This window comes from Furipterus horrens, unplaced genomic scaffold, assembly GCF_987537825.1.
Source record: "Furipterus horrens unplaced genomic scaffold, mFurHor1.1.pri manual_scaffold_11, whole genome shotgun sequence".
In the NCBI taxonomy this organism is placed as follows: domain Eukaryota; kingdom Metazoa; phylum Chordata; class Mammalia; order Chiroptera; family Furipteridae; genus Furipterus; species Furipterus horrens.
This window is the reverse complement of record NW_028327181.1, coordinates 2373375-2400901: the sequence shown is the minus strand read 5'-3', so window position 1 is coordinate 2400901 and position 27527 is coordinate 2373375. Positions and strand designations below refer to the sequence as shown.

The 27527-nt window shown below is 55.4% G+C and overlaps 1 protein-coding gene across 1 annotated transcript in view; it reads left to right on the top strand.

Moving 5' to 3' along the window:
• Window positions 1-27527, top strand: part of DNAH10 (dynein axonemal heavy chain 10) — a 95576-nt gene that overhangs the window by 31343 nt on the left and 36706 nt on the right. Inside the window, 19 exon segments of the mRNA XM_090257848.1 lie at window positions 933-1144; window positions 2156-2309; window positions 3157-3390; window positions 4288-4410; window positions 6174-6407; window positions 8337-8560; window positions 12009-12278; window positions 12429-12612; window positions 13977-14111; window positions 14426-14578; window positions 16327-16515; window positions 17592-17738; window positions 18221-18412; window positions 19904-20022; window positions 21283-21441; window positions 24097-24232; window positions 25341-25463; window positions 26331-26465; window positions 26777-26993. Of these exon segments, the coding sequence (XP_090113974.1) occupies window positions 933-1144; window positions 2156-2309; window positions 3157-3390; window positions 4288-4410; window positions 6174-6407; window positions 8337-8560; window positions 12009-12278; window positions 12429-12612; window positions 13977-14111; window positions 14426-14578; window positions 16327-16515; window positions 17592-17738; window positions 18221-18412; window positions 19904-20022; window positions 21283-21441; window positions 24097-24232; window positions 25341-25463; window positions 26331-26465; window positions 26777-26993 (3340 nt within the window).

Genomic DNA, 27527 nt, shown 5'->3' with positions numbered 1-27527 from the left:
CCCCGGGCTGCTGGCCAGGGCCCCCCATCAGTGGGGAGAGCCATCTTCTTTGCTCAGTGTGCTCACCTGAATGTGAGTCTCCTGCAGAAACCCCCGCACAGACACGCCCAGGGGAGTGTCAAGCCAGGGGCCCGTGGCCCCGTCAGGTGGGCACCTACAGTTGACCCTCCCACTGACATGAATAAATGCCGCACTGCTGTGAACCGCACTAGAAGTGGGGGGGCACAGCACGGTGGGGGCCGAGCAGGGAGGCGCGGGTCCCGGGGCGGCAGGTGAGCTCAGCTGTGGACCAGCAGCAGGTTTGGCCTGGGGCAGCGTTGGATTTAGGACCCACCCCAGTCCCACGAGATGGCATCTCCTCCTCAAATTAAAACAGTCACCACCCAGTGATTTCATCCAGTAATAGTTTGTTGTCAAACACGTTCCATGACCCAAAGCACATGGGAAGTGTCCAGGACGGCACAGATGGCACCTGTCAGGGTAAATCTCAGGAAGATGGAGCACAGAGCCTTTTTGTCGTGGTGGTCAAGCGAGATGGCCCGCGTTGTAGCCTAGCTGCTCCAGACAGGAAGGAGACGCGCGTCAGGACAGCGTCTGAATGGAGTGCGTATAAAACCCACATGACTCCCGATCTGGGACGCGCCTGTTTCTGACTTCAGACTTCCCACTGTTCGCCTAAGGAACAACCCGTATTTTTGGATCGCGCACACTCTGAGACGGCATCCTGCCGGCGAGGGTTTCAGAAAGTTGGGGTTCTTTGGTCTGTGTGAGAGCCGTGTCGCCAGCCTTGCTCTGTGAACTCAGGGTGCTGTGGCCGGAGCGCGCCCGTCCTGGGGCGTGAGTGAGACCAGGGGTCAAGGACGCGCTCTCCTGGTCAGGCTGCCGTCCTGAGCCCGGGGCTCTCGCTGACAGCCTTTCTCGTCCACTTCCAGCTTGCGAAGGAGGAGTGGTCTCAGACACTCTGGGTCAACCTGAACGTCCAGCTTCTCCAGGAGGGGATTGAGGGCTTCCTCAGGGCCCTCAGGAAGCTGCCCCGGCAGGTCCGAAACTTGTCGGTGGCCTACTACTTGGAAGCAAAAATGAAGGCGATCAAGGACTCGATTCCTCTGCTTCTTGACTTGAAGCACGAGGCGCTCAGGGACAGGTTCGTTTTGTCCTCCGTTGGCCACGGGGGAGTGGGGAGGAGCTTTCAGCTGAAGATTTGACTGCTGAGTTTGATCTGGGGACCAAGAACACGGTCTTGGCGGTGACGCGGGGCTAGAAATGGGCAAGTCGTATTTCTATGATGCTGTTCTATGTAGACTTTCTATAAAATTATCACCCACAAGGATGCTCCTGTGCAGAACAAGAAGCAGCCCTGTCAGGTGTAAAGTGTGACTTGTAGTTGCTTCAGCCAAAGGCTTTTTACAAAAATGGGAAGGGGTCTAGATCAGCGTCATCTGGGGGAAAGAGGCGACCCACGTAAGGAACTTAGACTTTTCTGGCAGCTGCACGGAAAAAGAAGAAAACAAATGGAGTTAATTTTAATAGCATATTTCATTAACCCAACATAATTTCATCTCAACGTGTAATCCTTGTACATTGTTCACAAGACATTTTACGTTCTTAAGAAATATGTCGCAGGCTGGTGCGTGTTCAGCTTGGCCGCGTCACCTTCAGATGCTCAGGAGCCACAGGTGACCTGTGGCTGTCGCTTGGACAGGGCGGGTCTTGCTAGTTTCTTAATGGCATTGCCAGGTCTGGGGGTGGCGCGGAGGAGGGTCCCTCTCATGCATTTGTCACCATTTGCATGTGGCTCCACACGGGCAGGGCACTTGCCCCGACAGGCCCCTCTGTTCCTCCGTCGTATTTCCCAGTATAGACGGGGGGGTCACATGGCATCAAGTGACCTCATTCTATTTAGTGTTGAAGTCACCCTCACATACGTCTCTTCTAGCCCCTCTGATGCATCGACATGCTGTCTCGCTAGGTGTTGTTTCCTGGGTTTAATCCTGGTGACCAGGGCAGTTTGGGGAGACTTTGGAGCTACCGTTCAGGTGGTGTCCTTGTGTTTCAGGGCTCTAGAAGCCTTTGTAACGGGACTGCCCTGTGACGTCAGCGAGCACGAATACATTCCACCACTCAGCGTAACGGTTTTCGTGTCCATGCGTTTCAGGCACTGGAAAGAGCTGATGGAAAAAACAGGTGTGTTTTTTGAAATGACTGAGACCTTCACCTTGGAGAACATGTTTGCCATGGAGCTCCACAGTCACACGGATGTCCTTGCTGAGATCGTCACGGCCGCTGTCAAGGAGATCGCCATCGAGAAGGTGGGCCGCCCCCAGCTGGCCAGCAGGCTCCGGAGGAGGGCGCGGCCGCCACTCGGAGAGTGGAGCGCGTGTCGTGCGGGACGTTTGTCCTGGAACAGGAGCCGGCCTCGCTTCAGCGCGTTACTGCCTTTAACCGGAGTTTCACTGTTTGTTTAATAATGGAAGTTCGTGGTAGGAAACAGAAAATGAACAAATCACCCAAGATCGCACCACCTGAAGAGTAATGTTTTCTGTATATCCTTTCACTCTTAACGATGCACACACACATGTGCACACGTTTTCACGCACACACCAAAATATTCTCATGCACAAAAAATACAGGCACGCACATGTACACAAGCACACACTTGACAGCACACACATATACACATACATGAACAGACAATACACACGTGTGTATATGCATAAGTATTGATAGGGAGTTTCTCGAAAATAATCATAAGCAGGCTTATTTTGTTATCATTTGGTTTTCTTGCTGAGCAGTGAACCGGGGGACAGGGCTGCCAGCATGCAGCCCGGGACGGCCGCGGGCATGGGCCCTGACCCTGCTGCTCAGAGTGGGGCTCCCGGGCAGAAGCTCTTCGGCCCTGAGCCCCATCGCCGCCCCCATCCCCGCCCCCATCCCCGGGAGCTCACAGCCCCTCCCTCACCCCCTGGCACCGGCACCCAGCCAGTCCTTGGCGACCGGCGACTGCCTCTCCACTACGGGACCCCTGCTTGTTCCGGAAACAGACCCAGACCCTGGGTTGAGGGCTGGCCAAGGGCGGGGTGTGGGGGCTGCTGCAGGGTTGGGGCTCCGTCTTTTAAACTCACGTGCTTGGACCCTTCTTCTTACGTCCCTGAGCAGGCTGTGAAGGAAATCCAGGACACGTGGGAAAACCTGAAGTTCGCCGTGGTCAAGTACTGCAAGGGCACGCAGGAGCGAGGCTACATCCTGGGCTCCGTCGACGAGACCGTCCAGTGCCTGGATGACAACACTTTCAGCCTGCAGAGCCTCTCGGGGAGCAGATTTGTGGGGCCTTTCCTGCAGACCGTTCACAAGTGGGAAAAAACGCTTTCTCTGATCGGGGAAGTCATTGAGGTGAGAGACGGACAGAGGGATGCTGGCTGAGAGCCAGTTTTTAGAGGGCAGGAACCGTCACCACTGTTAGGTTGGATGCAGTACGGACTTTGTGAGTTAAAATTGTTTTACCTGATGTGAAATCTCCATAACTTAAAATACCGATTTAAAGCGCGGCTCACAGTCACTGAGCGTGTTCCCAGCGTGTGCGGCCACCACCCCTGTCTCCTCCAAGACATTTTCACTGTGTCGCATGCAGACTCCACTCCCTCCCCCCGCCTCTCTCCAGCCCCAGCACCCATTTGTCCACTTTCTGTCTCTAAGAATTTACCTGCTCTAGACACTTCCTAGAAATAGAATCACATCAGTGACATTTTGTGTCTGGCGCCTGTCACTCAGCATCCTGTTCCCAAGGTCCCTCCACGCTGTAGCCGGTGTCAGCGCTTCATTCCTGTTCAGGGCTGAGTCGTGTTCCCTGGTGTGGATGGACCACGTTCGTTTGTCTTCCGTTGGTTGACGGACAGAGGGTGCTGCTGTGAACGTCTGTGCCCAACTGCTTTGGAGTCCCTGTTCTCAGTCCTCTGGGTCTGCCCCGGGGGTGGAGCGGCGGATCACCCAGTCCTCTGCTTGAGTTTTGCACGAGCCCCTGCCCCATCTGTCCTCTGTTCCCCTGGGTCACAGGGCTCCTCCAGCCCCTGCGCACAGCCGGAAGCTTCCTCCCTGTCTGGGGCTGGTGCGCAGAGCTCTCCTCAGCGTTTGAGTGTGGCCGCGTGTGTGCAAATGTGCAGCTCTGCTGCCCCCACCAGCCTGTCTCTGTGGGGAGGCGCCGTCTTGCCCGACTGGAGTCTGTCCAGGCTGGGGAGGGGTGTGCCGCACCCCTGGGCCGGCTGCACTGACGGCAGCGCTGTGCACCCGCAGCTCTGGATGCTGGTGCAGAGGAAGTGGATGTACCTGGAAAGCATTTTCGTCGGCGGCGATATCAGAGCGCAGCTGCCTGAGGAGGCGAAGAAGTTCGACAACATCGATCGTGTTTTTAAACGGGCAAGTGGCTGGCGCGTTTCAGTCCCGAGAGGTGTGGCGTGAGGTGCTCCCCGCTTTCACGCGGTCTTCTGTCCGCCGTAGCTTCTGCACTTTTTCCATCGTTAGATGTGACTGTGACCTGTCCACTGAAAATTTGTTTGATCGATAGCTGCTGGCACGGGGCACTTTTTAGTATTTACTTATTTTTATTATAAGCAATACTCTTTTAAAATTCTCACCTGAGGATATGTTTTATTGATTTTGGAGAGAGGAAAGGGGTGAAGAGAGAGGAATATTGATGTGAGAGACATCGACTGGTTGCCTTTTGCACGCGCCCTGCCCGGGGGTTGAACCCGCAGTTCCCTGGTGCACGGCTGGCACTGCAAATGCCTGAGCTGCGCGTCAGGGCCGCGGTAATCCTTGCTTTTTAAAAACATGCGGGAAAGGTAGAAGAGTAGAAACGGTGTGTCTTTTGTGGTTCTGGCACCGGAACACGGCCACTTTAATGCCGCATGGTGAAATTTTTTCCTATGTATTTAGGTTTAAAAAACAATTACAATGATATTTTGTATAACTTTATATCTTATGATTTTCTCTTAATATTAGGAGAAATGCATTTCATGTTATGAAACTGAGAAACTTTTAATGCCTTTATAGATGAGAGGGGCTTGACGCGTTTAGTTCATTAGTGTCTGGTACCTGGGCATCTTGTTTGAACCAGAATTCTTTGCTTTTATAAATAATTTGCAGGTTTGTGCCTAATGCTTTTCCCACATTTAGGAAGAATATCTTAGGATAGCTTGTCAGAAAGTAAATTGCCCATGGAAGAGGGCGCTCGTTTTAAAGTTCTTTCCAGAAGGGTTGTGCCAGGCATCGCTGCTGCCGGTCACGGTCACGTGTGGGGTGAGGCATGCAGCTCCGCCCCGCCCCTGGCCAGGAGCTTTGCTGCTCAGGACGTTGTCTAGTCCTCTGTCTGGGTGGTCCGTTCACGTCTGGGTCTCCTTTAACCATTAGAGTTGGTCATTGTCCCTTGCCACTTGTGTAAGCTCTTTAAAAAACTTAAAAACATTACATCACAAATATCTATTCATTAAAGAAGGATTTAAAATCATAAAAAAGCAAATTAAGAAAAAGAAAAGGAAAAAATGCTGGCAATCCCATGCCCAGTATATAACCATTTGAACAGTTTAGCATGTATCTTTCCAGAATTTGCTTATTCCTTTGTAAACATACAAATAAATAGATAAATAAGTATCCTACAAAAATAGTCGTTAAAATACCAATGACTGGTTATTTAAAACAACATCTTTGATGTGTATTTCAATAACTAAACATCTAATCATCTAGTAAAATCATTATCACAGCAAGTGACTGACCTAGGTCCCCGTTTTTGAACAGTTAGGCTATTTCCTTTTTTCCGGCGTTATAAAGAGCGCTGTGCTCAATATTCTGGGCCACACAGATTGCTCTGAGTGGAGTTGCTGGCTTTATTCATTCAGCACACAGTGATCAAGCACCTGCCGTGTGCAGGCACTGTTGCAGGTGTGTGGGTTACGTCAGTGAGAAAAGAGGTGAAACTCCAAGCCTGGCAGCTGACACTGGAGGTCGGTCAGTCGTGTAGGGGGGTTGGGAGGCGCCAAGGGGGTGCTTATGTATACGCTCAGCAGCTTTTGCCGAAACGGCCCCTCCAAAGACTGTGGTTCCGGGTTTTCCCAGTCGTGCGTGGCCGAGTGTGGAGCTCTGGCTGCCCTGGCCTGACCCGTGTCCTCTTGACCTCTGTCCAGATCATGGGCGAGACCTTGAAAGACCCCGTGATCAAGAGATGCTGCGAGGCCCCGAACCGCCTGCACGACCTGCACCTCGTCAGCGAGGGCCTCGAGAGGTGCCAGAAGGGCCTGAACGACTACCTAGACTCCAAGAGGAACGCCTTCCCCCGCTTCTTCTTCATCTCCGACGACGAGCTGCTCAGCATCCTGGGCAGCAGCGACCCGCTCTGCGTGCAGGAGCACATGATCAAGGTTGGCCCGGGGTCCCCGGGTGGGACGGGGGGCGGGGTGTCCCCACAGAGGTTCTGTAACTGCGGTCTGGTTACCTGAGGTCTCTTCTCAGTTTGGCGCAACCCAGAGGTTTAAGACCAAAAAGCAGCTGGAATGGCATGTGAAGCATAAATCGGATGCAATCCGTTCTCTGAAAGGGCACCAGGACTCAGCTGCTATATGATGCTCTCCTTTTCCACAGTCCGAAAACCACACTTCGTGAGAAACTCGGAAAATATAGAAATACACAAAGACTAATATAATTAGCAGAGAGGCAATATAAGATGCTTTAGCACAGTGACCCTAGAGCCTGGGTTCAAATCTGGCTCTGCATGGGTTTGCTCCGTGACTTTTGGCAAGTTCCTTAACCTCTTTGGGCACTAGTTTCTTATCTGTGAGTGGGGGTAGTCCCAATAGTTACCCGCCTCGGTGGGGTTGTTACAAAGATTAAGTGAGTTAAGTACTTAGATCAGTGCCTAGCTTACAAGGTTATAAGGCGAAATAACCTTATCCACCACTCAGAATTGGCATTGTTACCATTTGGCCATATTTACTTAAAGTCATACAAATTAAGTTGACGTATTCTTTGTCCCCTGTCCCCATTCACAGTTCTTGCTCCACTTTCAAGAGGCAGCGCTATCACGAGTTTGCTGTGACTCCTTCCAGCCCCTTTTTTCATACTGTCATACAAACGTGTGTGTCTTGCGAACAGTGCTGAGCGGCAGGAAGCACAACAGAGAAGGCGCGCTCTTGTGATAGGGAACCAGAGTGTGCCCGGAAACAGTCTGATCAGCTGGTCAAGCTCTGTGTAACGTCAGCCTAGAGCAGGGCTTCTCGACCTTGACACGGTTGACATTTTGGGCCAGGTTATTCTTTGCTCTGTGTGTGCATGTGTGTGTGTGTGGAATTGGGGGCAGAGTTCAGGGCTGTCCTGGGCATAGTAGGATGTTCGGCTGCATCCCTGGCCTCTACCGGCCAGACTCCAGGAGCATCCCTCTTCAGTTATGAGAACCTGAAGTGTCTCCAGCTTTGCCCCGGGGGCAAGGCCATCTGTGGTTTTGAACCAGTATCGAACAGTAATTTCTTTATTCCAGATAAACAGAGCAATAAGGATCAGGTGCTTTACTCCATGCTTCCCCTTTAATTAATGCTGGTGTCCTCCTCAAAGTAAGATTCAGAGTTTTGGTTGCATGCTTTTTTTTCCAAAGGGAGGGCTTATATTCTCTTTCTACTTCTATAAACAATATTACACTGCCATAGAAAACTGTGTTGTTGGAAGGTCTTCATTTGTCGATTGTCCCTTTTGCAAACCTCTGATAGTAAGTGCGCTTTGAAGCCCGGTGCCTTTTCCTCGTCCTCTCGGGTTTGCAGAGTGCCGTGTTGTGGTCAGTGGGTCTGACAGATTCGTTTTCCTGAGTATTGTTCTGATTAACAGCAGTGATGCGAGCCACCAACGCACCGGCATTTCACACCTTGTTTGGTTTGCCCCTTCCCACCTCGTCTTGTACGTGGTTTATGTTTACTCCAGGCCCCCACCCCCCGCTGGACGGCGGAGAAGCCGGCATTCACCCACGGCCTCTCATTCTTCATCCCCGGGGCTGAATCACCAGGCTCTTCCCCCCGTGTTCAGCGGGTCCACGTGTCTGATGCCTCTGCGCACTACACACACTCCAGAGCCTCAGGTGTGGGAGGGCATCTGTCTTCTTCCTTTCTTTGCAGCCCACCTCAGGCCTCTGCGCAGGGCAGCACAAACGGAAGTACTGTACGCAGCGCGAGTGTGTCTGTCCGGTGAACAGACAGCCACTCGTTGTGTGTCCCGGCAGCTCCCCCGTGTGACGGGTGCCGCAGGTGCTCTTGGGTTCCAGAACTCAGTGACAGTGCCACAGGGTGGCTTCTCCCGCTGTGTTGCAGATGTATGACAATATAGCGTTGCTGCGGTTCAGTGACGGGGACAGTGGCGACAAGCTGGTGTCTGCCATGATCTCAGCCGAAGGGGAGGTCATGGAGTTCCGGAAGATCGTGCGGGCCGAGGGGCGCGTGGAGGACTGGATGACGGCAGTTCTGAATGAGATGCGGAGATCGAACCGGCTCATTACCAAGGAGGCTATTTTTAGATACTGTGAAGACAGAAGCAGGTATGGTCGTAAATGTGAGCGTGTGTTCCTTCATCGCATCAGTAGTCATGATGCGTTGATTTCAAGGGTTTGGGGTAGACTGACATTCTGAATGAGGTTTTCTTTTCTTGCAGTATCTGTCTTTAAAGGGCCACCTAGCACAGCCCTTCTCAGGTGTAGTCCCTGGGCTGGCAGCCTTAGGGCTGCTGGGAGCTCCTTAGAAATGCAGGTTCCCGGGCCCCACCCCACAGCTGCCACATCAGAGACTGGGGGAGGGGCTAGGGACGTGCCTTTTTAACACAGTGTCAGACCTGCTGGCCTAGTGGGTCACCACACACCTGGTGTTAGTGGGGCTGGTTCTGTGTGTAAGTTAAGGAGTCAAGTTGTTTCTCAACTATTGAATGAATTTCACTCACTCCTTGATTTTTGTGCCCTGAGAAGCTTCTGGGCACTAGCCGTGCGTGCTGTCAGTTGCTAAGCAGGCTGGCTTAAATGGGAAGCTAAACTCCACCACGTAACGAACCTGTGGATAACTTGTTCTGTTAGAACAGCTGCAGTATATGAGGTCTATCCAGAAGGTGCCCAGCTATATACTGTGAAAAATAGAGACATTTATTGACGAAGATAAAAGATACAAGAGACATTGTACACAGGGCAATGACGCCTCAGTCCCCTTCAAAGTAGGCACTTTGGGACCTCACACACAGGTCTCCCAGTCGCCATCAGCAGCTCCATTGTATTTTCCTGAATCATGATGGTCTGAAATCTCTTCCCTTTCAAAGGTGATTTTAGTTTTGGAAAAAGGCAGAAGTTGCAGGGCGCCAAATCTGGGCTGTAGGGGGGCTGAGTCACCTGGGTGATTTGATGTTTCACCAAAAACCTGTATGAGACGTGATGTATGAGTGGGCACATTGTCGTGATGAAGCTGCCCATCACCACTTGCCCATAACTGCGGCCTTTGGAATCATCCGAATAGTTTCCAGAGAGGAAGGTTCAAGCTTAGTGCAAAATTTGATGCAAATTTGTAGCTCTGTTGGCTCACTCATTTTGAATGCAATGGCCACACAGTACACACACTCACTCAACAGTGTTTACCGCCCCCACTGACTAGTACAGTGAGGTCGCCATTGTTCACACATATGCATTCCAGTCCACACTCCTTGGTTGCCAGGTGACATCCATGTCGTGCAAACCATTCACATTATATTAATAGTGGCTGACCCTTTCCAGAGAGATCTTGTATTTGGTGGGGCCCTTACGCAGCACAAAATCTGTATTATTATTGATAACTGTTCTCTTGATTTTTTTTACACTACTTTTTTGATATTGAAAACAAAATGTGTATTTTAATAAGTCATTAGAACATAGCATAATAGCTGTATGACTATGAGCCTGCTATTTCTTAAGTACTATAATATAAAAACTTGGCTTACATCTTTATGTATCAGGTTATACAGATATATTCAGCGTGTTCTGGCAAACCAGCTCCCAAAGAACGAAAGCTCTGATTGAGAGCAGTTACCTACTTTCAGCGTGTGAGAGCCGCTCCCATGGCTAGTTTCAGAGCTAAATGGGCACAGTCATGGTCAGTGGTTTAACAACCAGCTTGCATGGTTCTTGTTTGACAGTTAGCTCTTGTGAGCAGTAGGAGGTGGCCTCTTACATTATCGGCTGTATTCATTGATTTAATGAGTGCTTACTGGCCCCTTGCTCTGGGCTCATCACTGTGCTAGCTGGTGCTCAAAAGTTGAACTGGACAGAAGCCACTGCCCTTCGGGGGCCTTCCACCGATGCTCCCACCGGGGGAACTTTGTATCCACGTTAGTTCTGTTCGCAGCGTTCGTCCCACGTCGCCTGCCGGGCAATGCTGTGTATGGCAGTGCTTGGCTGGTGGCAGGCAGCGCGAGGGAATGCGGCCTCATTGAGAAGTGCCCTTGCCACCCCTTTCTTCACCCTACAGCCGCTCTGCCTTCCGTGTGAACATGTGCCTCCATCCAGTGGTTGGAGGGAGCATATTGGTTTATTTGAGCAGACATGCTTCGGCGTCGCTGAGGAGACAGGCCCGTGTGCCAGCCCCTCCCAGCACTGAGTCCTGAGCCTGCCAGGCCCCCTCCGTGTCCGTCCCAGCTCTGCCCTGGGTCACTTCCTTCCTCTGGCCGCATCGCTTCCGCTCTCCCGGTTCCCGATGCCCTAGGCCACTGGTCTGTGGGAGGCGCCTCCTCGTTCCTCGGTTTGGGGCCGCCCCGCACCTCTCCCCTGTGCCCCGCCTCTCTCGTGTCGGGGGCTCGTAACTGCAAACACTACTTAGGTTTAGATGCGCCGCACGATTTGGAACAGGACCGCGAAGCCTTGTGCTTCTTTTCATTGTTTTAAATGTTCTTTTAGATTCGTTTTGCCACTAATGGTTCATCGTTGAGATAACTGGTGATTCACAGACACTTCTGGATTGGAACTTAAAGCTCTGGGCCCATACTTTCTAAGTACGATTTAGGAAAATGTATTTTTCCCTAAAGGTACTTCAAGGCACTTACCAGCTCTGGGAGTGAGTATCTGCAGAGAAAGCCGGCGGCCGACAACCAGGGAAGGCGGCAGGCCTGCACTCGGTGTCGGGGCCTGCGGACGGAGGCAGGATGCGGTGCTGTGCGCCCCCCCCTCCCCCCGTCCAGCAGGCCCGGCCCCCGCCTCTGGGCCTCTGTTCTGTAGCGCAGAGGCCGCCCTGACCCCCCCGGATCAGCGTGGAGCCGGGCTTCTCGCCCTCAGCGCTTGTCATGGCGGCAGCCAGCCAGTTAGTTCCTCCCCGTGGGAGGCTGTCCTGTGCGCTGCAAGGTGTTCAGCGGCATTGCTGGCCTCTAGCACCCTCCCTCCCCCGGTGTGACAACCCGGCAGGTCCCCAGACATTGCCACGTGCTGTAGAGGGACGTTTATTGCAGTGTTTGTATTGGCAAGAGGACGGGGAGCAACTAGAATAGACATCGGTGAGGTCGTGTTTAAGGACCTGGTCCCTTCGTGCTCTGAAATGTCCTGTAGGATTTGCAAAGACTGGCTGAGACCGGCATCCACCAGCCTGAGGCGGCCCACGGGAATCACGAGTGAGAAAAGCAGGGTGCTGTCAATGGGTAAGAGCAGAGGGTGGCAGTCAGGAAGCTCTAACCAGGAAACCTGGGCAGTGTGGTCAGGGGCCACTGTAGTTCTTGTTGGAATTTAAAAATATTAAAACCTTTTTGTAATTTTGAAGACGTATTAAGACATTTTTGAAGTGATCTGGTATCTTTCTACACAGGCACCTGTGCCTTTGTGGTGTGTGTGCGTGGCCCTGGTGTTTTACTGTCTTGCCAGAGTAGTTTTACCGTCATTTGCTTGCCTGAAGCTTATACTTTGCCTGCCCTATTCCAAATCAAAGAAGTAACGTCTTCACAGGACTGGTTTTGGTACCTGGCAATGATCTCATAAAGGTGTGCTTTTCCCTTAGAGTCGACTGGATGCTCCTGTACCAAGGGATGGTGGTGCTGGCCGCCAGCCAGGTGTGGTGGACGTGGGAGGTGGAGGAGGTCTTCCGCAGAGTGCAGGCCGGGGAAAAGCAGGCCATGAAGGCCTACGGCCGGAGGATGCACCGGCAGATCGATGAGCTGGTCTCGCGGATCACCATGCCCTTGAGCAGGAACGACCGGAAGAAATACAACACGGTCCTCATCATCGACGTGCACGCCAGGGACATAGTGGACTCTTTCATCCGGGGCAGGTGAGGCCCTTCCCTGGGCACGGGCGCCCCCAGGTGTGCCCCTGGTCGTCCCTGGCCTCTCTCCCTGCCTCTCCTGCCTCCCCGCGTCCCCCTTCTCTTCCGCCACACTTCCCTCCCCCTCTTTGCTCGCCTCTGCGTCTCGCCGTCCAGCATCCTGGAGGCCCGGGAGTTCGAATGGGAAAGTCAGCTGCGCTTCTACTGGGACCGAGAACCAGACGAGCTGAACATCCGCCAGTGCACGGGCACCTTCAGCTACGGCTACGAGTACATGGGACTGAACGGGCGCTTGGTCATCACGCCCCTCACTGACCGCATCTACCTGACCCTGACGCAGGTGACCGGCTCTCAGTCAGCGGGGTCCTGTGTGTGTCCCGAGCAAGACCGTGAGAGTGCCCTGGGCTGACCAGTGTCTTCCCTGATGTTCATGTCTCCTCGAAACCCCAGAACTGACCTCCCTTAGAAACGGGGTCTCTGCAGGATGGGATGCGAACATACTGGATTCAGGCCCCGAGTCGGGGCTGGTGTCCATGAGAAGAGGGGCGGGCACAGAAACGCAGGGGAGAGGCTGTGAGGGCGGAGGCAGGGGTTGGAGGGCTGGTGCCATCGGGAGCAAAGCAGGGTCCTTCCTGGAGGAGTGGGCAGGAGCGCGGCGCAGCCACACCTGGGCCTCAAGCTGGCCTCCGGGGCTGCGAGCAAACACAGCTCTGTTGCTTTAACCCGCCCAGGCTGTGGGGGTTTGTGTGGCAGCCCCGGGAAACAGAGGCCAATGGAAAGGGTGTCATGGTTTAAAACTCTCGTAAGGGGAGTCAGCTTGGAATGTGACCGAGTTGTCACCTTTTGGGATGGGGCTGTTAAAGTCCAGGGGCCCTGGAAACCACCCTCGGGCTCTGCAGCGCTGCGAGGGCCCCGAGCACTCAGGGAAGCCCTGTGGCCGTGGCTGTGGTTCACTGGGTCAGGAGGACACAGGCCAGGTCAGCACCAGGAGGACACAGGGCAGGGCCAGGAGCCCTGGCGTGAGCCTCAGGCCCCCCTGGCTGGCTGGGCCGGCCGCACTGTTTCCCCCAGCAGCGGCGGGGGAGGCCGCGGGGGCTCACCCAACAGGGGGGCTCCCCCGAGCCTGCGTGTCCAGGGCTTTTGTGGGGCCACGTTATGCAGACATGATTGACCGCCTGAAGGCTGGCCTTAGTTCCCAGCATCTCTGGAGGTCAGGCTGATGCCACGTGGCCCAAGGACCCACATCGATCACATTGTTAGACTGTCACGCGTGCCGCAGGGTCCCCAGCTGAGCGAGGGCACGCTCCTTGGACAGGATGTTCCAAGGGCTTAGCTGTCAGGCTCTGGGGTCTGGGGACCAAGGGGCAGGCCTCCCTTTGGCAGAGGTGGCCGCTTTAGGGCACAGATGTGCTCGTCCTGGGAGCCCCGGGCCCAGGGGCTGCGGGGCGCTGTCCCCAGCTCAGCCACAGCCTGCTGCAGGCCGCCCCGTCCCTGCCACACTGGTCCCTGCGTGACGCGCAGAGGGATCAGCAGAGGTTAATGGCGAAACAGAAGTGTTACAGGTGGTACGAGTCAGGAAAGGCACACGAACTCGTCCGTTGTCCTGCACATACGTCCCACGTGTGTTGTCGCTGTGCTAAACAGGAAATGCATCTGCGCCCTGCCGTGAATGAGGCAGCACGTGTTGCATTTGATTTCTAACAGGCGCTGTCCATGTACCTGGGCGGGGCCCCTGCCGGCCCAGCAGGCACTGGCAAAACCGAGACCACCAAGGACCTGGCCAAAGCCCTGGGCCTGCTCTGCGTGGTCACCAACTGCGGCGAAGGCATGGATTACAAAGTAAGGCCCTGGCGTCACTTCCGGCACCATCTCAGTGGGCAGAGGGTGAGGGCGGCGCTGCAGGAAGGCTTCCCCGCACGTGCCCCCGGGCGATGACCTGGGGGAAGCAGGAGCGTGTGGAGAAAGCCTTTCACCAGCCCAGTCTTGGGGCCTCGGGGTGCCTGCTTTGTGCGCAGTGTGTAGAGCAGGAGTCCCGTTGGCGGGGTGGCTGGCGGGCTGGTGGTTGTCTGCTTTACCCGAGAAGGTGTCTCGTCAGTGTGTCGCCCGCAGGGCCAACGATGCCTCTTGCCCTTGTCCCGACACTCCCCCCCTAGGCCGTGGGGCAGATCTTGTCAGGCCTGGCGCAGTGTGGGGCCTGGGGCTGCTTCGACGAATTCAACCGCATCCGCGCTTCGGTGCTGTCGGTCGTCTCGTGCCAGATGCAGGCCGTCCGCGACGCCCTGATCCACCGGCGCGCCACGTTCCAGGTGAGGCGCCTGCCACGGCCGCGCCCGCCGGGTTCCTCGGAGGCCTCGGGGGTGGGGGGGTGGGGGGGGCTCTGTCCAGGCCAGGCTTCCCGCAGGGGAAGGCCCGGCGGGTTTGTTTTCCCATTGAGATGGTTCGGTTTCCCGAAACTGTCAGCAGCTTTGGTGATTAGGGGCTTTAATACCCTAAGAACTTCAGACCTACCTAGGAGTTACAGACGAGTGGGCAGTGTTTTCAAAGAAGGGGTGTTCTTTAAAGGAGAAAAGTGTTCTTAGTGACTGCCCACACTTGAGAAAAATGACAGGAAGAGATTAGCGTTCCAGTCAATCAAGACGTCTTAATAGAAATTATCGCAGCACACAAGAGAGCCTGCCTCCGTACCTGGTTAGCTGAGGGCGTGACAGCGAGCAGACTTTTTGAGGTTATCACCAAAGGCTGTTCTGAGCGTGAATCAGAGCGTTCTCTACCGCGCCCTGGTCCGAGCGCGCCGACGGACTCGAGCTGGAGAAGCCTGCGTCAGTCACCCGGGCTGGCCGGGCCCGCGCTCGCAGCAGCGTGGTTTGGCGTGCTGTGGGCAGCCCGGAGCGGCCCCGCCGCTTCCCCACACCGGGCTCCCCTGTGACCCCAGCATGCCCTACCCTGTGTCCCCGACGCTGTTGTCACCGCAGACCACTTGCCTCACAGTCCCCCCAGGCCCCGTGGCACCGTCTCCGCCCCTGTCTGCCTGGAATCGCCCTTCCTTTCTCTTCACCTGAAAACGCCTGTACGTCCTTCGAGGCCCCACAGAACCTCCTGGGGACCCACACTCTGCCTAGGCTGGTGAGGGCTCCGTTGTGGGCGCCCCGCGGCCCTGCAGCCCCCTGCTCTGCCCCAGCCTCCGTGCAGCTCACTGTCAAGGGGCCCCGTCAGCTGGGCACGGTTGGGCGTTCGAAGATTCCAGGAGAGGTTCCGGGTGGCGTTTCTTCTCATGAGTTCTTCCGGAGCGTTGCGGGCTGAGCTTACAGCAGTCAGCTTTCCAGCTGCTGTGTGCTCGAGGCTCCGTGGGGTGGACATTCAGGGGTGAGGGGGGTGTCAGTGCAGCCCCCTCTGTTCTGGGGGCGCGTCAGCTGTCTGTTGTGCTGCTTTCTTGTCACTGAGGCAGCCTGTGCCCCATAAAAATAAAGTGTCGTCTTCTGTCTGTCTGGTGGCCGCGGAGAGAAACGAGGAAGTAGACTCAGGAGAGAGGAGGCCGGGGGAGCTGGGACTCAGCCACAGGCCACACTGCCAGCAGAGAGGGCTACAGTGTGTTGGCACCTGGGGCCCGGGCGGGGTCGGCTGACACGGCGCAGGGGCTGGGCTGCGGTTCTGCGGGAGAAGCGGCCACACTGCGCCCAGGACCCAGGAGGGTGGGGGAGGGACGGGGCAAGTGTGGGGGCTCACAGGAGCAGGCAGGCGCCCCTGCAGGCGTCCCCATAGGCCTCGTCTCCCTGGGTCTCCCGACCTTGCAGAAAAGGTCACAGGTGCTCAGAGAGGCCCAGTGACCTGCGGGGCTCACAGCCCCTCGAATCTGCCCCAACACCAGCTGCTTCTCCAGTGGAGAGACCCTTGATTCAGGTCGGGTTCAGGGTCGGCAAGGCTTGTCCCCCAGGGCACACAGGCCGCCAGCACAGGGACACCTCCTGCCCACGGATGCGTGGACTCCCGGCTCCATAAGCCACCCCTCCCTGTGCTGCGCTGGCCGGCGCCTGACCCCCCTCCTGTCGTCCTTCAGTTCGAAGGGCGGGAGATCTCTCTGGACCCTCACATGGGCATCTTCATCACCATGAACCCCGGCTATGCGGGCCGCACGGAGCTGCCCGAGTCGGTGAAGGCGCTGTTCAGGCCGGTGGTGGTGATCGTGCCCGACCTGCAGCAGATCTGCGAGATCATGCTCTTCTCCGAGGGCTTCCTCCAGGCCAAGGTGAGCCCCGCCCGCCCGCGTGAGCCGCACAGAGCACCTCCCCCCCCCAGATCCCCCCCAGAGGCAGCGCCGCGCATCTCACAAGCTGAAGCACGCTGTCAAAATCGGGAAACGGAGGTGGTGTCTGCTGTCGCCGCGGTGCAGACCTGACTTGGACACCCCCAGGGTTTACATTCCCTCTGGTGTGTGTGTGCTTCTGTGACATTTTATCACACGTGTAGGGTAACCACAGCCGCCGTCAGGATGGGGAACTGTCCTCATGTCACCCCTTAACCGTCACGTTCTCCTCCAGCCCTCACTCCTGGCCGTGATCAGTCGCCCTGTCACGGCAGCTGTCACTTCGAGGTCTACACAGGAGTCGCACTGTCTGTGACCCTTTGAGGGGGGCTGCTTTCACTCAACCTCATGCCCTTGAGGATATGTGGCTTTAGAAATATGTACTTTTTATTTAAATGTATGTTTATGTGTGTCTCCTTTGTCATCATTTAAAATATGTATAGGAACATGCACATTTTTTTCCAGGCAGTTCTGGAAAAGGTACAGAGTAGCAACCGCCTCTAGCACCGCGGGTTGGTAGGCGGCTTCCTGCACGTTTAAGGCTCTTACCGCCCGTTGTGGTGCCCAGGTCTTGAGCTTCCGTGGCGACATCTCTGGTTCTCGCTTCCCATGAGCCAGACCCCCACGGCACCCTTAGGGACCAGCAGCTTTGAGTCCTCAATGCGGACGAGGTGGCTGAGTCGTCCCCAGAAACGGGTGTAGGAGATGCTTCCATAATACATTTGGGTCAAAATGAACAGGACGTGTCTTTCTGGAGGGCGCTCGCCATGATTTAAAGGGCTGGGTGGGCTCTAGGATTTACATCAAGGAGGTTACGGCCTCCGTCTGCCTCCAGGGACAATCATCTCACTGGGACAGGGCTGCCATGCTCTTAAAGTGGCTCCTCATTTGTCCCAGGTGGACGCGAAGGACCCAGCCCGGGGTTTCCGCCAGCGGCAAGGTTTGCTTGTCTGTCGAGCTGCTTCCCCTGAGCCCCTCCGGTCGTTTTCTCTCTTTTTCGTTCCCTTTTATCCCCGAAGACTCTGGCCAAGAAGATGACCGTTCTGTACAAGCTGGCACGGGAGCAGCTGTCCAAGCAACACCACTACGACTTTGGACTCAGGGCCCTGAAGTCGGTGCTGGTCATGGCCGGGGAGCTGAAGAGAGGCTCTTCCGAGCTTAGAGAGGTGGGGGCCCCGCGTGTGTCCGCGGTGCCGCCACGGAGGTGACGGCGCACAGCACGGCCCTGACAGAGTTTTAGTCTCAGCTGCCATTTCCTGTGGTTGTCTGGCCTTAACTGGTTGGGTCTGTTTTATTCTAATCTGGCTTATTAACTGTGAGGTCAAGTTCAGTGTCTGCACAGAACTGGCTTGTGCTGCATCAGTGGGGATGGCGAATCCATCGCTGTGGGACGGAGGGGTTCGGGGCTGGGGCACACACGGTTCTCGCAAATGCGCGCACGGGACCTGTCCCTCTTCGCGAGGGGAGTGAGGGGTGCGGTCGTGTTTCTTACACGGAACTGCCCTGGAAGCACACAGCTCAGTCAGGGCTGCGCCTGCGTTTCTCCAGACTGTACTTGGAATGTTTCAGTTTTCAGATAGCGTTTCCCTTGATATCTTGTGAGAGGGTTTCTAGACTGGCCTCCGGGCCTGTGCTTTGCTCCGTCCAGGATGTGGTACTGATGCGGGCTCTTCGAGACATGAACCTGCCCAAGTTCGTCTTTGAAGACGCCCCCCTCTTCCTGGGTTTGATCTCCGACCTGTTCCCCGGGCTGGACTGCCCGCGCGTCCGCTACCCCCGTTTCAACGATGCAGTCGAGCAGGCGCTCGAGGAGAGCGGCTTCGTCGTCCTGCCGGTCCAGGTAAAAGGTGCTGAGGACGCGCATTTGCCGGCCTCGGTGTCCTTTCTGCTTCGTTCAGTCATTTTTTAGAAACTGTGACCACGTACAGATAGCACAGCATTTTCCACCTTAACCGCTTTCCCGCGGACAGGTGAGCAGCAGTGAGTGCACTCACCGTGCTGTGGGACCCTCAGCAGAACTATTTCATCTTCCCGACCTGGGGCTCGGCGCCCCTGAAAGGCCGACCCAACGCGTTCCAGCTCGGGAACCTCCATTCCGCGTTCTGGCTGTGCTCTGACTCCTCTCAGCCCCCACTTACGTGGAATCATGCAGCCCATGTCCTTCTGTCCCTGGCATTTGTCACTCGGCAAGCGTCCTCAGGCTCGTGCACGTTATAGTAGGCGTGAGAACTTCCGTCCTTATTAGGGCTGGGCAGTGTGCCGTTGCGTGCACGGGCCGCCTTCCAGTTTCCTGTTTGGTGTTGTGTGATGTAGCCAGGTAGCTTCAGCGTCCGCTGCGGGGCCCAGCCGTCACATGTTCCCGCCCTGCCCCAGTCACACTTACCAGAAAGTTAAATTAGACTTTGCTGGTAGGCGTCTGATCACCCGAAGCCTGTAAATGCTTGTCCTGAAGCCGAACCTTATTGCGCATGTTTTCTGCTGGGAACCCAAATGCCCAGGGCAGCAGGCCGGGCGGCGCCTCTGGTCGGGGCACGTTGAGGCACCGGGCTGCTCGGAGGCCTCAGGCCTGGGCAGTGGCCCTGGACACGGGTGGGAGAGCTCCCCGAACCACTCCTGTCCTTGACCTTTCCTCTGGAGGTGGTTGTTTAAAAAGATGTGTTTTCTGGTGGGAATGTATAGTGGTGCAGCTGGTGTGGAAAACAGTCTGGTGAGTTCTCAAAAAGGCAAACATGGAGTGGCCACATGACCGAGCAGTTCCGCTCCTGGGTATCTCCCCAAGAGAAATCAGAACTTACGTCCACACAAACACTTGTGCGTGGGTGTTGATGGCAGCATAATTGATAAGAGCCAAGAAGTGGAAGCAGTGCTGGTGTCCATGAAAGGGTGAGTAGGATAGACACAACCTGGTTCACCCTCCAGTGGAATATTACGCGGCCAGGAAAAGAAGCGGAGCACCGACACCTGCCACAGGGTGGGTGGGCCTTGGAAACAGCTGAGCGAGAAGCCACAAAAGGTCACATATTTATTGTATGATTCCATTGATATCATTCCTTTTCTTTGTAGAGACAGGAAGTAGATGAGTGGGTGCGCGGAGCTGGAGGAGACGGGCCTGGGAGAGAGGAATAATGAGTTCGGGGTTTCGGGGGGAGGAGGGTGACGAGCGTGTTGTAAAATTGAACGTGGCAGCGGTTTTACAACCTTCGGGCGTACTAAAAATCATTGAGTTGTGCCGTTTTAACGGGTGAATTCTGTAGCATGTGAATTATAGCCCAGTGAGGCTGTTTTTAGAAAGGAGACGTGTTCTAACCCGGCTGCGTGTCTCGTCCTGCAGGTGGATAAGGTCGTGCAGATGTACGAGACCATGTTGACCCGCCACACGACCATGGTGGTGGGGCCCACAGGCGGGGGCAAGTCCGTGGTCATCAACGCTCTGTGCCAGGCCCAGACCAAGTGAGTGCAGCCCCGTGGGGAGGCCTGGTGGCTGGTGGCTTTGCGGTACAGTCGGCGGCGTTGCCTGTCCCTCGGTGCTCCCTGGTCGCCGGGGAGGTGAAGTTTATCCTAAGCCCCTATTTGCACTTGTTGCGTCCTTGCGTGTTCCATGGCTGGTTTGTGAACATATCTTAAAGGCAAGACAGTGGCTCTTCTGTGCATCAGCCTGAACGGGAACGAGTGTTGCCCCGACTGTCCGTGAGGACATTCCAGAAGTTAACTTGAGTCATGTTTTCTGGGTGTTCAGATTGCTCTTTGAAAGTCAGGACTCCCACCGTCACACACTTCCAGCGGCAGCGTGACCGGAGGGCGTCACCGCCCTCGGTGCCTCGTCCCCGCCAGCCCTGCAGGAGCGGTGCTGCTCCCTGGAGAAGGGGCCTCACGTGCCGAGCAGAGGTCACGGAGACCCGTAGGACGAGGCCCTTCTCGGGAACTTGGGCTTCCTGGGTCCTCATTTGTCTCCTGCACAATGACCACGTTCTAGAAAGGCTGCAGCACATGCTAACGTCTTAGCAAGGCTCATGTCGAGCCTGTGGTCCCGTGACGTGGGCGTCTCTCAACCTCCTGTCACACTTAACGAGTGACGTTCCTCACGCTTTCTTCTATTTCTCATGAGCGAACCGGTGGGTGCGGCTTCCTGATCTCCTGTGGGCCGTGCCCCGGCCGCCCCGGACTGTGGTCTGCAGTTAACGCGTGCTCAGGTGACCTGTAGGCAGCCACGTGTGTGGGTGGGTGCGTGCCGCTGCGGCGGGGGGCACCTGAGCTTTCCGTGGGTGAGCTGAGCCACAGCACGGTGGGAACGCACAGGCATGTTGGTGGGAAGCACCCCGGCCCCGTGACTGTGAAGTCAGCCTGGAGCAGCTGCCGCCCTGTATCCACTAAGGAGGGGACAGTGGGGTGCTGTCTCGATGACTGACTTACCTCCCCTCTCCCGTTATGAAACGTTTACGTAAAATTGCCACCCGCGTGCATATGTAACAGACGTGAGCTGGAATGTCCACGGAAGCTGGCCCCTTATCGTCCTCCAGAGGCGGAGCTGTGCTTTGGGTCCAGGCCTCCCCGGCGCTGGGGCCATGGTTTCGGGGACACGTGGCTCCCTGGCAGTGTGGGAGCCCCGGGGAGGGTGCGTGCGGATCAGACCCGGCACGTCTGACCCCTCACACGTGGCTTGGGTTGTCCTCCCGGCATGGTCAGCCCCCTGAAGCCTCTGCTTGGATCTAGGCTCGGGCTGACGACAAAGCTGTTCGTCCTGAACCCCAAAGCTGTGAGTGTCATCGAGCTGTATGGCACCCTGGACCCCACCACGCGAGACTGGACGGATGGGGTGCTGTCCAACATCTTCAGGGAGGTCAACAAGCCAACGGATAAGAAGGAGCGGAAGTGAGTCTCTGTGACTGGGGAGGAGAGCTGCACTGCCTCAGGTTCATCACAAGCGCTGTGGGGACGCAGACGGCGGGGGCCTGGCGCACCCCGCTCACGGCGCGCTCGCCCCTGTCTCGGGGGCCTCGGTGTGCGGGCTCGTCAGTCTCCGCCACGGGGACACTGACCTGGGGGAGCGGAGGGACCTGCCCCGAGGGCGGGGTGCGAGCGGGCTGTCTGAGCCCCAGCCCTCGGACACAGCCCTGTGGGGCACGGACGCCGAGGGCGGGCAGCAACGCGTCTTCCGGCCGAGGGCACCGGGACACCCCTCCGAGCTGCGCTGTCTCACCAGTGGACGCGGGTGGCCGTGCCCACTGCGCTCACGTCACCACACGCTGTGGCGGCGGGGGTCACGTGGGGCCGAGAACAGAAATGCTTTGTTGGCACGTCAGGTCAAAGCCTTTTCCTGCTGTTAGCTGTTCCCGTGACACCTCCCAGGTACACTCAGGGACCGCCCTGTTTTCACGTTCTCCAATCCCGTCAGGAAAAGGAACCTGAAATAAAAGCCTCCCAGCCAATGACTGGCGGTTCTCCCCCAGTTCTGGATTAGCCCAGGGTCTCGCATTGGGCTCGGTGTCCTGTCTCTTTGGTGTTCTCTAATTCCCAGAAGTTCCTCGGGCTTCCCTTAACTTCTTTTATGGCCTTGCTGTTCTGGAAGATTCCGTGCCAGCTGCTGTACAGAAAGCTCTGTGTGGCCTTGTGGGATGCATCCCTACATGGGGTGCAGGCTGTGTATCTGTGCAGGGGTCTCAGAGCGCTGGCCTGGGGTCCTCGCGCCCCATCAGAAGCAGATGACCTTGGTTTACCCCGTTACTGGTGGGTCTAGCTTTGGACACGCAGCGGGGGGGAGGCGACCCAGGTCTGTGGACAGCGCGCGTTCCTCCTCAGGCTTCCCCCGTGGCCTCAGCATCAACTGCTGGTTGCCTGGGTCTGGTCTCCCCACGATGAGTATAAATGTGGGGACTTTCTGTGGTGACAGTGGCAAACTTTGCGTATGGACTGTGCATTAGATAATATATAGTACTCAATCAGTGCTGCGTTCCCCGCATTTGATCACCATACCGTGGTTCTGTGAGAGAGTGTGCCTGTTCTTAGCAGCCACTCACGTCTGATTGCCAGAGGGACAGAGACCAAGAGAGCGCAGGTGTGGCAAAAGGAAATGAGGAACTGGGGGGTCTGGTTGGAGGGCATATGGGAGTTGTTTGTACTATTCTATTCTTGTAACTCTTTAAGTTTGAAATTATTTAAAATAAAAAAGTTTAAAAAGTACTGGAAGAAAACAAACCAAAAGATCAATGCTGGAAAAAACAACCAGCCCACCTAGTGAGTCCTGCCGGTGAGTTAAATGGCAGTGATAGCCAGTCACCACTGCAACTCAGCAGGAGGACAGAGCCTGTCCTTTGGACAGGCTTTGCTGCGACGTCACCGACTTTGGCCAGAGAAGGGCAGCATCACGGAGCTCGAAGAGCTGAGAAGCCAAAGCAGACCCGCTGCCAGGACAGGGGTGCGCAAAGCTGGGCCTGTAGACTCAGCGGCTCCCAGGGGCCAGCAGGTAGCATCAGTGAGGGAAACGGGCCGAGGTGCCTGGTGTGTGAGCGTCCTCGGGACGACGTGTTAAATGACCTCAGATTGGGAGGACCAAAACCACAGACGTGCATTCTTTCACGGTTCTAGAAGCCACAAGTGTACAGATGGGGCTGTGCTTTCTCTGTAGCTTTTAGGGGAAGTCCTTCCTTGCCTTGTCCAGCTTCCTGTGGCCCTGGGCAAACCTTGGCTTGCAGCTGCATTAATCTGATCTCTACGTCCATCTTCACATGACTGTCCCCTCTGTAAGGACACCCTGGATTAGGCGCCCTCTGGATACTCTCATCTTAAGATCCTTAACTTATTTACACCTGCAAAGACCTTTTTTAAAACGAGGTCACATTCACAGGTTCTGGATGGATGTACCTTTTGGGGAGCCACCATACAACCCAGTACACATGGGTATATGAACTGCTCCCCTTTCCTCTTAATTTTACCATAAGAAAACTAGGTGTCAAAACCAGTGATAAATAACAATTGATGTGCAATGTCAGATTTAAGAAAAGAATGAGGTGTTACAGAATAGTCACGGGGATGTAAAATACAGCACAGGACACGCAGTCAATAACATGGAATAACTGTGTATGGGGCCAGGTGGGTGCTAGGCTTATGGGGGGGGGGGCTGCTCTGTAAATTACATAAACGTGTAACTAGCATGCTATACACCTGAAACTAATGTAAAGTCATATTGGACTTCAACTGTAATTGACAAAAAGAATGAGATTGACTGTGACACTTTCTGTCCCCAAGGGGCACCGGCATATTGTCCCTGGGCCGGAAGGCAGGTCTGTGTTGTCAGACCTTGCAGTTTGCCAGTTTCCTGTTTCTTAAATGTTGCTGATTAACTCAGGCAGTTTTTATATATTTTCTCTCCTTTTTATCTTACGGGTCTGGCCTCCGGGCCAGGGCGGTGCTGTGCCCCAGGGCCTGGCTGGGCCGCTCTGGGGAGGAGTTGAACAGGGACAGTGGTCGCCCTGAGTCCCCCGCCGGAGGCTGCCGGCAGCGCGGCTCACTCCCCCTCGGTTGCTGCAGGTACATTTTGTTCGACGGCGACGTGGACGCGCTGTGGGTGGAAAACATGAACTCCGTGATGGACGACAACAAGCTGCTGACCTTGGCCAATGGCGAGCGCATCCGGCTGCAGGCGCACTGTGCGCTGCTCTTTGAGGCAAGTCATAGAAAAGGAGCTTTGAACGCACGTCTTCCTTTCCACTAAAATTGTAAATGTCGTGCAGGTGGGAATAGCTATAGAGGATTGTGGAAAACCCTAACAATGAAGGGGGGCTTATGACGGGCACCCCTCTATTCCCTGCCCGCTCCCTGCCCTGCGTCCCTCTCTCCTGTGTCCCTGAGGTCCCCACACTTCCCTCTGCTGCTTCCCATGGTGACCCCGGTGTCTGTACATAACACACTCAGCAGGCCATTTCTTCCTTTACCAGGTTTAGGTGTTGTCTGTTGACTGATGCCATCAGCCTAGCCACCTGCCCCCCCAAATCCTCTGTTGCTGAGTCAGTTACACCAGGAAACAGTGTTTACATTGTTATGAGTGGGGAAATCTTTGCTGGAGAGCCAACTAGTGTACTTTCTTGTAGAGCCTGCAGTTTGTAATGGCCTTGCTGTTCCTCTCACACCGTTTGCTTTTATCCTCTTCATTTTTTCAAACTTTGCATCATATCCTCTGAGCCTGTTTTGCAGCCGTGGGTCTGAGACTCGCTTTCACGGTTGCTTAATGGGAACGCCGTTCTAACTGGGCCTGCAAAACATGTCTGTGCATGAGTGTCTGTGCATGTCATTGTCTTATTGGCTGGCTGACTGCGTCTTTTTTTCATGGAAAGAGAGAGATGTGTGTTACTGTTGCTGCTTCAGACACATACTTATTAAGTCTTACACTACCCAGTCTCAGCTATGTTAAAAAGAACATGGAAGGAGAAAGATTAAAAGGTAAGCACTCCATAACGGTATTTGTTTCTTGGTGGTGGGGTTTTGGATAGCTTGTTTTCCTCTTTATGCTTTTTAACTTTCGTCAGATATTCTACAGCCTATTAATTTTCACATTAATTTTATAGTAATAGAAAACTTTAAAAGGTGCTGCCTCAGAGATGTGCAGTCTTTCCCCGATAAGCCCAGGTGTTCAGTTAGGAGCCTCCTGAAGGCTGTGTTAGTCTGGGTACGGCTCGGGCTTCCTGCAGCTGGAAGACTTGCACAAGCCGAGGTCTTAAACATGGCATCCGGTTGTTTACAGCTGTAGGCGGGACGGCTTGTCTTCATTTCTCTAGGTTGGAGATTTACAGTACGCCTCCCCTGCCACTGTGTCTCGGTGTGGAATGGTCTATGTGGATCCTAAAAACTTGAGATATCAGCCATACTGGAAAAAATGGGTTAATCAAGTACAAAACAAGGTGAAGTTCTTTCTGAAATGAACTGACTGTTATCAACATTGGTGGGTAGTTGGATAAACATAACCCAGACGAGGTTTGTGGTTGAAGGCCATGACCTTGACGTTGACCTCTCATGGTCTTGAGCCCATGGGTGAGAACATGGGAGTCACGCTTATACTAGATTTCTGCATGATTCACAGCCAGTGAGATAGCTAATGATTTTGGTGTTCTAGACCAGGGGGTGCCACATTTTTTCTGTAAAGGGGTGCAGAGTAAATACTTTAGACTTGGTGGGCCCCAGGATTTTCTTTGTGACTGCTTGACTCTGCCATTGTGGCATGAAAGCCGCCAGAGCACATGGAAGGGCACGTACCAGTGGACCCTCGCTTACAAAAGCAGGTGGGGGCCAGACTTAGCTCATTGTGTGTAGTGGGCCACCCCGGTCCAGCCGTCCCAGCTTTTGAGAGACAGGAGGTGCCTGGCTCTTCCTCATGGGCTCAGCTGGATGAAATCAGTGTGTGAAGGACCAAGCTCGTGAAGTATTGAAACCCACTGGTTTCCTTTGACCTCAGACCGTGTGATGTGCCACACGGCTGCTCAGAAGCGGGTCCTGTCTCAGCAGCCGGCTTCCCTGAGAGGCACAGGGGTGGGTGTAATACCACGCCCAGGACACCAGGAGGACATCTCAGAGGGACACGGGTGCATCTGTAGAAGGACCACGAGGCCGGGAAACATGATGGGGCATTGGAGGCATTCACGTGGGAGAGAGCTGTCAGGGGACCCACGCAGCCCTGCAGCCATCGGGGCCTGATGGGGAGGGGGCCTTTGCACCAACCTCCTCGTAAGTAAATGACCTCTGCAAATGCCTTGGAACCCTGCCCTCTGCAGGCAGATCAAAGCGACTTACAGACTCTCTTTGAGAAGTACGTGCCCTGCCTCGTTGACATGATAGTGGAAGGAACAGTGGACGGAAGACAAGGAGAGAAGCTGAGGACGATAATTCCACAGACGGACCTGAATATGGTAAGAGACGGTCCCTGTTAGCAAAGGGGGCTTTTTCCCCTAAAGAGGAGCCCACAGTGGGCTTTCGGGAAGCAAGGAGGCCAGGTGGGTGAACTGTGACATTGCAGGTTGTGACAAGGACAACACGGTGCTTCTGTGTGTGACCCTGTGCAGGACACGTTCCCCACTGTCTGAGCCAATGTGGCGGGTCATGTGTTTTCATCACTGGGGTTGGGATCCTAAGATTTGTGACCAACGCGGGGCCTGTGTGTGTGGCGGGGGGCGGGGCGGGGGACAGAGAGGGCTGACTGAGACACTTTCCTGTGAGCCAGGTGACCCAGTTAACCAGGATGTTGGATGCCCTCCTGGAAGGGGAAGTAGAGGACCCCGACCTCCTGGAGTGCTACTTCCTGGAGGCCCTGTACTGCTCTCTGGGCGCGTCCCTGCTGGACGACGGACGGGCTAAGTTTGACGCGTGCATTAAACGCCTAGCCTCTCTGCCTTCTGCCGAGACGGATGGGGTCTGGGCCCGACCCGGCGAACTGCCAGGTAGGGCCCGAGTGTTACGTGTTTTTCTGCTCAGGATCCTTGGAGTTTGGTTTTTAGAGGAAGTGACCTTGACTTTGCTTTTTCATATGTAAATGTAGGGGCTTCTGTAGAGCAACAGGCAGCACCCCCAGGAGAAGTTCCATGCGTGAACTGCCATAGCAGAGGCCGACCCCTTTGGGTGGCTTCCCCTGAGGAGCCTAGAACTCCCCCGCCCACTGGCTGGGGCACGTGTGGCGTGGCAGTCCACGCGGGGGACAGCTGCGCGAGGGCACTTTTCTTAAAGCTGGGTTGGCGTGGCACCCCTGTTGTTCATTAGCAGGCTGGTACGGGATGTTCGGGTGCAGGGCAGGGCCGAGGCCCACCTTGGCGGGATGCCTCCGCGGGGTGCCTGCTGCCCCGTGTGCTCTGCACCGCGGAAGTCGGCACTCTGCCCTGAAACTGCCTGTTTGCTTGTCTCTCCCACCCCCGACCCCCCAACAGTGAGGCCAGGGCCGCCGGCCCGCCGTTGTTGTCCCGGGGGAGGGCTCAGCACCC